Source organism: Phaseolus vulgaris, chromosome 9, assembly GCF_051622355.1.
Source record: "Phaseolus vulgaris cultivar YP4 chromosome 9, ASM5162235v1, whole genome shotgun sequence".
Classification (NCBI taxonomy): Eukaryota; Viridiplantae; Streptophyta; class Magnoliopsida; order Fabales; family Fabaceae; genus Phaseolus; species Phaseolus vulgaris.
Genome location: NC_143506.1, coordinates 19,653,435 through 19,665,340, shown reverse-complemented (window position 1 = coordinate 19,665,340; position 11,906 = coordinate 19,653,435). Strand labels below are relative to the sequence as shown.

General features: G+C 33.9%; 1 protein-coding gene across 1 annotated transcript; it reads left to right on the top strand.

Annotated features, from left to right (window-relative positions):
* The first annotated feature begins 3,788 nt into the window (after positions 1-3,788).
* On the top strand, positions 3,789-7,845 carry XIP1 (Leucine-rich repeat transmembrane protein kinase family protein). Its single transcript, XM_068624636.2, has 2 exons — positions 3,789-6,601; positions 7,135-7,845. The coding sequence occupies exons 1-2, from the start codon at positions 4,117-4,119 to the stop codon at positions 7,527-7,529; spliced, it is 2,880 nt and encodes a 959-aa protein (XP_068480737.1). The 5' UTR covers positions 3,789-4,116; the 3' UTR covers positions 7,530-7,845.
* The last annotated feature ends 4,061 nt before the right edge of the window (positions 7,846-11,906 follow it).

Below are 11,906 nucleotides of genomic sequence, written 5' to 3'. Positions count from 1 at the left end.
GCTCATCCAAATAATTGAGTTCATCTAATAAACTATCCAATTAACTTAATAATAATTAAGTATATGAAAATTTCTAATTAAAAAAAACATAAAAGCAAATATGAATACAAAATATAGCAGTCATAAGTCTTCATTTTCATCTACCATGAATTAATTCAAGAACTTATGCTTCTCAATAACACTCTATAGAAATTTCATTCACTTGGAACATTGCCAATGACTTTATCAAGAATTTCGTTCACTTAGTTTGGAAATTGTTGTTGAACTAACTAAATGTCTTTTTCTACTTTAATGAAGTTTTTGTCTCATTAAAATGAATTGTAAAAGACTCAAAACATCTCGTACAAGAGTTGGGACCTGAAAAACTATTGAGAGGATGCGTCTTCTTCCTTTCTGTCGGTTCGGTTGCGTTGCTCTTCAACTTCCCCCGCTCGTTATTCACCTTCCTTTCGTAACCTCGATCCTCGGTCTTTTTGCAAACACCGAATGAGGGGTACCTGTTTCTTACAATGTGCACTATTTATATTACTTGTGATGGGTTTTCCTTATTTGACCAGGTTAAGGGGTTAGACTGTGTTTAGGGCTGAGTTACCTAGTTCCTAATCACATATTTACATTACTGACCTTGATTGGGCGTAATTGGACTTGAGTTATTGGTCGGCACGACAGACACATGTTTTTACTACGTTCGATCAGTTCGACATTGAGTCCAAGACATTACATCGGTCGTGCAGCCCTCACCGGAACAATATTGAATAATAATAATTTTTTAAGATACTTGAAATTACAATTATCTTAAGAGAGAAGAGAAATGGGATAAGAAGAAATCTTAGTTGAAAACTTGCATGTAAAGTTGTCTAGTGAATGAATAGTAACTGGTACAAAAATATCTCTTCTTGTGTTGTTTTTTCAAAGGATGGGTTAAAATTGGAGTGATTGGGCTTGGCCCTTTGTTTTGTTAATTTTAACACATTGGTCTTGACCCAACCATTTGAGACTAATTGTTTATTAATCCTCCGCTATTTTGACCCAATTACAAATTAATTAACAATGAACACTAGTTAACCCCAAGATATCTCATAGTTTAAAATGTCCTTATTTATAGAATAACAAACAATCAAACATTGGTGGCTCAGGTAGCGATATATGTGCAGACAAAAGCAATGTACATCTCAGTCTATTGAATACTAATTAGTCATAAACTAAAGCACCAATATCTCTACTACAAACTAATCAACATTTAAATCGTTAATGACACTATAAAATGACTAATTAAGGACAATATGAGTTTATCTTTAAGGTTAAGTGAAAAATCTATTAAGAATAATATAAATAGGTGACAATCTTAAGCTAAATATATTTATTATATGTATTTAATATTTTATTTATTCTACAACTAACACTACAAGAAAATCATGAGATAAAAATCAATTTTAAAGACAAAAAATAATTAGTTGTTATAGTGACTAAATTAGAGACCATTTTAGAGACTAAAAAAAAATTTGGTTTCTAAATTAGTTTATATTATTGTTAGATGATTTCTAAATTGGTATTTAATTAGCAACCAAGGTTTTTGCTACCAAATTTAGAATCTAAATAATTGGTAGTTAAAACTTTGGTAGTTAATTAGATACCAATTTAGAAACTATTTAACAATAATAGAAACTAATTTAGAAATTAATTTTTGTTTAGTTTTTAAAATGATCTATAATTTAGTTACTATTGCAACTAATTATTTTGGTCTCTAAAATTGGTTTGTATCAGATGATTTTTCTTGTAATTTGGATGTCAAAGTATTTTTTGCAACTACATACTTCATCAGATCAAACAATATCACAAAAATACATCTATGTCATACAAGATTAAGATAATACATTTAGGTTATAAAAAAGAAAGAGAAAATGTTATAGTCTTACAAAGGTCATCTCAAAACTTCTAAGAACAAAAATAATTACATTTTTTTAGTCCTTAGAGAGATCTAATCTCAAAGACATGATTCACCAAAATTAGAAGTCACTATTTTAACAACCTTTTGAAGTGAGAGTATTAGTTTAATCACTTCTTTACAAAAAAAAAAAAAAAATTAAGAGGAAAAGTATTAAAAAAATAAAATAAACTTCTTCGTAAGTTAAAATTAATATAGGTACAGTTAAAAAATCCTATAATTATTTCAAATTACTTAATACATAAAAATATAATTTATCAAAAAGTCAATTTCATTTATATTACTTTTTTTCTTTTCTAATTTTTTTAGTTAGAAGTTAGTTCAAATATATGTTTAACTCGTTATTAAAGTTGTATTTGTTTATGTTGTTGCACTTTGTAAAAGGATGGAAGAGAAGAAAACTCCCCATTAGATCAAGAGGACGAACATTTGTATTTGTCTGAAAAGTATGAGACTCACATTATAAAATCAAGAGAAAAGATTGCAATGGCTACGTGGTTTACATAAATATTTTTTAATATTTGGTCACTTGAAAGGTTGTGTATATGAATTTGATCATTTTAAAAAATATATATATATATATATATATATATATTAATTTGTAACCTTTTTATTCTATTTCTCTTAATTTTATTAACTCCACTATTTTTTTATATTTTTCTTTCCTTTTTTTTTTATCACTTTTTCCTTTTATACTCAGTAATCCTATAATTGTAGAAGTGATTATAAATATTACAACTTGTGTCCACCAAGGTCAACCATGAGTAGTCTGCTCTTAAAAGACAAAAAGCTTGGGACACTCATAATATAATAATGTATGTTACTATTTTAAGTTAAAAAAATAAAAATAAAATATTTTGATTTTGAAATCAATAAATGTTCTGATTTTCACTACAAGAAAAATATAAAATAAAAACCAATTTTAGAAAAAAAAAATAATTAGTTGTAAAAATAACTAAATTAGAGACCATTCTAGAAACTAAAAAAAATTGATTTCTAAATTAGTTTTTATTATTGTTAAATAGTTTCTAAATTGATATCTAATTAGCAACCAATGTTTTAACTACCAATTATTTAGTTTTTAAATTTGGTAGCAAAAACTTTGGTGACTAGTTAGATATCAATTTAGAAATCATTTAACAATAATAGAAACTAATTTAGAAATCAAGATTTTTTTAGTCTCTAAAATGATCTTTAATTTAATCATTATAGTAACTAATTATTTTTTGTCATTAAAAATTAATTTCTATTTTATTAAAAATTAATTTCATCAAAATTATTTTTTGTCATTAAAAATTAATTTCTATTTTATTAAAAATTAATTTTTATTTGATGATTTTTTTTTTAAGCGTCGGTATGGTGGTAAAAAATATGAGCGTACTAAGAGTAAATGAGAGTAAAATTTTTGGTTGTGTGAATATATTTGTAATGATGAGAAGTTGTTGTAATCTGTTTAAAGCAACTAAAAAGGGAAATTATAAGTTGGATGATGAGCACTAAAAATGCATTTGTTCGTTTCCATGTTTGCTTTTGTTATTGAAGTGGGATATATCTTTGTAATTGGTAGGATTGGAATCCATGAGAAAGATGTGGATCACACACACACAAAATTATTATTTTCTTCCAAAAGAATCAACACTCCTGCACACTCATACATACGGTGATCAGTATCAGATGCACTTCATTCTACATGCTGTACATGTACCAAACTCCATACCAGAACAACACAAAGACAATGCCTTCTTTTATTAAAATATCACTGTCAAAAGATCACACCATTATCACAACAACACATCTTTCTTTCTAAGCTTAATTTATTTATGAAATAATGACATGTTTGTTTGAAAAAAAGTAATAATGATTGTATGTATGAGGAGGAGGAGTACATTGTTACAGGTGCTGGGAGAGTATAAAGTATACATGCACTGATGTTATTCTGTGATGAGGCAGTGGTAGTGGAGTATAAACGTAAAGCCTCTTTACCAAAGATGTTCACTTCTCCCAGCAGTACTTGAGCAAGAACCTGCTTTTTCATCATCAAGGCTTGTCACTGCTTCCCTCAGTGATCCACTCAACCATTTCCATATCTTATATACATCTCTTGCACCCTTCTTCTTCCTTGCAACCTTTACACTAACCACAATCACCTCTCCTCTTTTTTTTCTCTCAAAATGAACCATCATCCCTTCATCACCCTCTTCTCCACCATACTAATCTTTTCCACCACCACCACCCTCTCACTCTCCCAGGTTAACCAGTCACAGTTTTTCATTCTCATCAAAGACTCTCTCCCCGGGAAGTACCCCATGAATTGGGACGCTGAGAAACCCGTGTGTAGCTTCACCAGAGTTACCTGCAACACCAGAGGTGACGTTATCAAACTCGACCTTTCAGGTTGGTCATCACTTACTGGAAAGTTTCCATCGGATACATGCTCTTATCTCCCACAGTTACGTTCTCTCCACCTCGGCCACACCAGGTTCCAGTTCAACGTAGACACCATCCTCAACTGTTCCCACTTGGAAGAGCTTAACATGAACCACATGTTCCAGACCGGCACGCTCCCAGATTTCTCTTCCTTGAAATCTCTCAGGATTCTCGACTTGTCCTACAACCTCTTCACAGGCCAGTTCCCCATGTCAGTGTTCAACCTCACCAACCTCGAGGTGCTAAACTTCAATGAAAACGGAGGCTTCAACCTGTGGCAGTTACCTGCGGATATTGACAGGTTGAAAAACCTCAGGTCCGTGGTGCTAACGACGTGCATGGTGCATGGCCAAATCCCTGCGTCCTTAGGGAACATAACTTCCCTCATCGATCTTGAGCTGAGTGGGAATTTCCTCACGGGACAAATTCCTAAAGAGCTTGGTCAGCTGAGGAACCTTCAACAGCTTGAGCTTTATTATAACTACCATCTCGTTGGGAACATTCCAGAGGAGTTGGGGAACCTCACGGAGCTCGTGGATTTGGATATGTCAGTGAACAAGTTCACTGGGAGCATCCCCGCGTCGGTGTGTAGGCTTCCCAAGCTTCAAGTCTTGCAGCTCTACAACAACAGTCTCACAGGAGAAATCCCAGGTGCGATTGAAAACTCAACAGCTTTAAGAATGCTGTCTCTCTATGACAACTTTCTTGTAGGACAGGTTCCCAACAAACTGGGACAGTTCTCTAGAATGTTAGTTCTTGACTTGTCGGAGAACAAGTTTTCTGGTCCGTTGCCAAGCGAGGTTTGCAAGGGTGGTACGCTAGAGTACTTTCTCGTTCTGGATAACATGTTTTCTGGTGAGATACCACAGAGTTATGCTAACTGCATGATGCTGTTGAGGTTTAGAGTGAGTAACAACCGTTTGGAGGGTTCCATTCCCGCGGGACTCCTTGGTTTACCACACGTTTCAATCATTGATTTGAGTAACAATAACATGAATGGTCCAATTCCTGAGATTAACGGGAATTCTAGAAATCTTTCTGAACTGTTTCTTCAGAGGAACAAAATTTCAGGTGTCATAACTCCCACAATATCTCGAGCCATGAGCTTGGTCAAAATAGATTTCAGTTACAATCTTCTATCTGGTTCAATCCCTTCCGAAATAGGCAACCTCAGAAGACTCAATTTGCTTATGTTGCAAGGGAACAAGCTGAATTCTTCCATCCCCGGCTCACTCTCTTCCTTAGAGTCTCTCAACCTTCTTGATCTCTCCAACAATCTTTTAACTGGGAGCATCCCTGAAAGCCTCTCTGTGCTGCTACCAAACTCTATTAACTTCTCGCACAATATGCTTTCGGGTCCAATTCCTCCCAAACTGATCAAAGGAGGCTTGGTGGAAAGTTTTGCAGGGAATCCTGGGTTGTGTGTGCTACCGGTGTATGCTAATTCATCGGATCAAAACTTCCCCATATGTGCAAGTGCCTACAAGAGCAAGGGGATCAATACCATCTGGATAGCTGGGGTGTCAGGGGTTTTGATCTTTATTGGGTCTGCCCTGTTTCTCAAACGTAGGTGTAGCAAAGACACTGCTGCAGTGGAACATGAGGAGACACTCTCTTCTTCGTTCTTCTCTTATGACGTTAAGAGCTTCCACAAGATCTCTTTCGACCAAAAGGAGATCGTTGAGTCCTTGGTGGACAAGAACATAATAGGGCATGGAGGGTCTGGGACAGTGTACAAGATTGAGTTGAAAAGTGGTGATATTGTCGCAGTGAAGAGGCTGTGGAGTCGCAAGTCCAAGGATTCAACTCCAGAGGATCGGTTGTTTGTAGATAAGGCATTGAAGGCAGAGGTGGAGACCTTAGGAAGCATAAGACACAAGAACATAGTGAAACTATACTGCTGCTTCTCCAGCTTCGACTGCAGCTTGTTGGTTTATGAGTACATGCCAAATGGTAATCTTTGGGATTCCCTGCACAAGGGTTGGATCATTTTGGATTGGCCTACTCGTTATAGAATTGCACTGGGGATTGCACAGGGTTTAGCATACCTTCACCATGATTTGCTTCTTCCTATTATCCATCGAGACATCAAGTCAACTAATATCCTGCTGGATGTTGATTACCAGCCCAGGGTTGCAGACTTTGGGATTGCCAAGGTTTTGCAAGCAAGAGGGGTGAAGGATTCCACAACAACTGTCATTGCAGGAACGTATGGTTACTTAGCCCCAGGTAGTTTCTCCCACAAAACTCATTTATAATCATCATTTAAATCTCCGGAAAGAATTCATTTATGCAAACTACCATCATATGTTTTCCTTAAATGATAGAGCAAATAGTACATGCAAAGGAGTTTTTATACATACTCAGATGTTAAATTTGTTGAGTCTTACAATAACTGACATAAAAATTGAACCTAATATGATTTCTGATCAGTTGACTATGTAAAGACTTTTGCAATGCGTAAAACTAAAACTCCGCCATAAATGATTAAGAATACATTGACTATGAGAGTTCATGCCAGTGTGAAGCCAAAAGTACTGCTTGGATATTCTCAGGGTACTGATTACTGAATGATGCCTTTTTACCATGTAAATAATTTAGTGCACGATATGAATGTTAAAATATAAGTAGTACTTTGTACCAAAAAAAACATTGGTGGTACTAGGGTGTTTGACAATTAGTCATGTGTTAACTTCTCTATCATCTTTTTGGTGTTCCAAATGCTGAATATTATTTTGGGCATGTATATATGACTGTCACAGAATTTGCATATTCATCAAGGGCCACCACTAAGTGCGACGTCTACAGTTTTGGGGTGATTTTGATGGAACTGTTAACTGGGAAGAAGCCCGTGGAGGCAGAGTTTGGAGAGAACAGAAATATTGTTTTCTGGGTTTCCAACAAAGTAGAAGGCAAGGAGGGGGCAAGACCAAGTGAGGTGTTTGACCCGAGGTTATCATGTTCATTCAAGGATGACATGATCAAAGTGTTGCGGGTTGCCATTCGCTGCACCTACAAAGCCCCAACAAGCAGACCAACCATGAAAGAGGTGGTTCAGCTTCTGATTGAGGCAGAGCCACGCGGTTCCGATTCTTGCAAGTTGTCAACAAAAGATGTATCAAATGTCACCGTAGTAAAGAAACCATATGAATTATAATTTGAGTAGCTTAAAGGGTAAGAGGGAGCATGTGACAACTACAGATAAGCAATCTCTCTATGGATGTAATGAAACTGAGGGATTGCAGAAGAGAGACCAAATTAGTATAATCTTTTTTTTCTTCTAGACAAGTAGTTTGTAGATTCTATCTTTGACTATGACTCTTCTCTCTATATGCTCCCTTTTACTGTCTTTGAGTTTTGACATGATGTAAAAATTTGAAGCTAGACTGCTATCCAAGCTTTAAGGTAATGTACAGTATCTATATTTCAGACACCCCCCACTTGGAAAGCATTTGCCAACTTGTTTTGTGGAATTTGGGTTTTTTTTTCTCTTCTATCAACACTTTTATTTTGAGCGATGCAAGATGGCTCCAAAAAAAGGAGCATATATGTTGTGATTGTGAGGACTGGAAGGTCGTGATTCGCAAAGAGCTCCCTTTTTATATTTTACAAAAAAAAAATGAAAATGGGTTCCAGATTCTGAATACAATATTGTGGCATTATTTGTATGTGGAGGGTCCCTTTGCCAAAGCTATCCACTGGAAAATAAAGATGAATGGAATGATTGATTGATGAGAGCATCTTGTTGCCATTTTAGCCAGTGAAAGAGAAGAAAGCAGCACCATTAAGCTTTTCCTTTTTCCTCTTGAATCCTTTTCAAGTACAGATTATTGTTTTGTTAGAATGAGGCCATGGGGAATAGAGGCATCAGCCATGAACTTGAATCCCCCTTTAGCCTTCAATTTCTCAGAAGTTTTTTTTTAACTGACATTAGATTGAACCATCCCTCATAAAACTAAACAGAAATTTTCTAAACACCTCTCTATGCTAGGACAGTACAATCCTAAATTAAAGATCAAACAATAGTATAACCAATCAAAATCATAACCATGTTTCAATACTCATATTTATTTAGTTACCTGAAACATCAGTTTCGTGTGTGTTGGAAATCAGGAAGATAATAACAATATAATGAAGATGTTATCATTCTCTATGAAGGCAAAAACTACAGGCAGCACAAAATCAGTGGCACATGCTTGGTAGCTTGTGAGGAAAAAATGTATGCAGAGTGAATCACATCACACGTGTGCGTACAATTATATGATATATCTGAGTTTGTGCACATTCATGTGCTTTATGAGTGGATGGTGGGGTCGCCCTAGAAGAATGAGATTCACAAACGCAACATTTCTTTAGGCTTGGTGGAGAGGCCATAAAGCAAAAAAGTTAGAAGGTTCGGTAAGAATAGTTTTCTTAGACAAAAAAGACAGAAGGCATCAACTTCCAAAGCATGCTTGGCTGTGAGAGGAAGCTAAATTGAGGACAGGTATGTTCTCTCCTTAAGTACAATAGGAACCAAAGGAGTTCAGATGAGACACTCGGATACCCTGCAGCACATTTAATTATCAATGCATATTCTATTGATCTAATGGACTATAACCCCTCATAAAAGTCAGAAGTGAAGTCTCGTCTCATCAACAGTCCCAAAAGGGTGGAAAACATGACTTTCACTGAATTAAACAGTCACTCAATCAAAAAGTAATTGATGTTTGGAAGAACACAACATACCTGTTTCGTACAGAAAGGAATTCTTAACTATGAATTTAACTCTGATGCCTTACAATGCCCCAGTGTAAAATAAAATGCCAAATTCATAACGAATTGGTAACTGTGCATTACCAGAGAAGCCAAAAATGATGCACTATAAAGGCAATAATTGTCAACCCTATTACACTTGCATTACACCCATGACATTATCTGTTAACATAATGAGTGTACCCCACAAGGGTCTAAAATCCTAGTTAGCAGGAGAAGTCTAATATGGCCTTAGCAGGAGAAGTCAATTTGTCATTGTTGACATCATTGGGAACATTGCCAACTTAGGCACTTCAGAGTCTGTGCTCACCTCTTATCTTAGTAGAAAAAATTAGTGGCGCACCCACGTCTCAAACAAGAGACTTTAAAATGGGTCTAAAATCATTCCCTGTATCTTTGTGTCTCACTTGAAAATTCTCAAAATAATGTTCATTCGGATGTTGTGTTTTTTTAATCAAAGGGAACAGTTTCTGTCACTTCAAGATGATGTTCCTATTATTGGCAAATTGCCACTATGGCCACTCAGGAGGGGAATACCTTTTTCTTTTAGGTTTCTGGGTAACATATTTTACAATGCTATGAAGACGGTTTCTTCCTGCACCTCCATATCTTCTTCTGGCACCTCCATATCTTCTTCTGGCACCTCCATATACAACATGAAAATACATTTTTATCCTTCTTGTGCCCCTCCCATAGAATAACTTCCGGATTATGTAATCCGGAAATGCATTTGAAAAAAGACTTCCGGATTACATAATCCGGAAGTTAAAAAAGACTTCCAGATTATGTAATCCGGAAAGTAATCATGCATCTGAAAAAAGACTTCCGGATTATATAATCCGGAAGTTAATTACAAATTTGAAAAATGACTTCCGGATTATGTAATCCAGAATATTACAGAGGGGCATTTTTGGAAATACGAAAATCTATGGAGGTGCAGGAAGAAGCAGCCTGCTATGAACCATGCAGTCTTTTGGGGCTCAGTCCATGTTTACAAGTTTAGGGCTCAGTCCAAGTTTACAAGTTTAGGGCCCAGTCAAGAATTTTGTTGGTTACATCCAATCTTTTTGGACTGTTTCTTTCTGCACCTCCATATGTTCTTCTACACCCCATGCAAAATATGAAAATACTTTTTTATCCTTGTGTCACCTCCATACTTTGGATTACATAATCCAGAATAGTATTTGATAATAGCTTCCGGATTATGTAATCCGGATACGCATTTAAAAAAAGGCTTTCGGATTATGTAATCTAGAAACTAATTTTGCATCTGAAAAAAAGACTTTTGGATTAAGTAAGCCGAAAGCTAATTATGAATTTGAAAAATGACTTTCGAATTACGTAATCCAAAATATTATATAGGAACATTTTTGAAAATACAAAAATTTATGGAGGAGAGAGAAGAACATATGGAGGTACTGGAAGAAACAATCATCTTTTTGAACCTGCAACCTAGATAGTTATAAATTTTAAAAAATACTCTTTATTTTAGAAATGAAAATCTAAAATTAAAAATAATATATTTCAGAAAAGTAGATCTAGAAGAGATTATTTTGTTTCAAAAATCAAAATCTATAAGAAAAATCAAAATCTCATTCCAGATAAAAAGATTCACAATAAAAAAAAATCGTTTTGAAAAAAAAAATCCAAAAATATATTTTGAAAAAATGATCCAAAATGTATTTTTATATGTACTCCTTTTATTTAACATTGGGTCTTTTCGTTTTTCCAGAAATTGGGTGCATATTATGGTGCAGGAAGTAATTGCAAGCAAAATTAATATTTTAAGATCTTAAGATTTATTATAGAAAAAAGATATTTTCCATTGTCTATTTTCTTTTTCTTCATATTTGTCAAATATGTTGAATCTTGTTTAAGATTAAAAAAAGGACAATAACTATTCACACAATTTTGTTATACAATTTGTATTTATTAGTTTCCTTATAAATATCAAACAAATGACTTTTAAAATTTAAATTTTTTTGGATCATACTAGCAATTAAAATTCTACTTTACTAAAATTTTGTAGGGAATAACTTCATTGCTTTTAATAATTTTACTCAACTTCAGTAAAATAAGTCCAACTCTTAAATAATTGAGAATACAAATAAAGAGAAACCTTATCACAATATTATATGAAAAATTTAGACAAGATTCACAATATTCCCCATCAAGGTTGCCATTGTATTTAGCATCTTCCAAAAAATAATTTCAAATATTATTACTCTCTTTCCCTTGTGTTTAATGCTAAACCATGAAATAAAATGAAAGTTTTCACATTGGTTGTTTTCTATCTATCTCCACATATAAATTTGTATTCTTTTTTTTATTATTTCTTTGTGAGGGTTGCTTGATTAGTATTTTTTTTTCAAATGTCAAACTTTGATTACCATTTAATCCAATTATACACATTACATTTAATTTTTGGCTTAAACTTGTGTTTTTTTAATCTAAAATTGAACTGAACTGAAGAGATCTCGTACAGCATAAAGCCTGATTCTATGGCACGTTAATTTTTTTTAAAATGCTTTATAAAACGTAACCACAAGAACATTTTGGATAATTTTTTACTAAAATTATAACTATGGCTTTTGCTATAAAAAAAAATGCACCATGGTAATTAAATACATTCTCTTTTCAAACAAACTAAACCCTAATATTATATAATGTAACCATTCATTTTTTAGAAAAATTTGGTTGACACCATAATCCATATAAAACATACATTTAACTGTTTATAATAATATCATAATATTTTTAAATTAAAAATAAAATATTA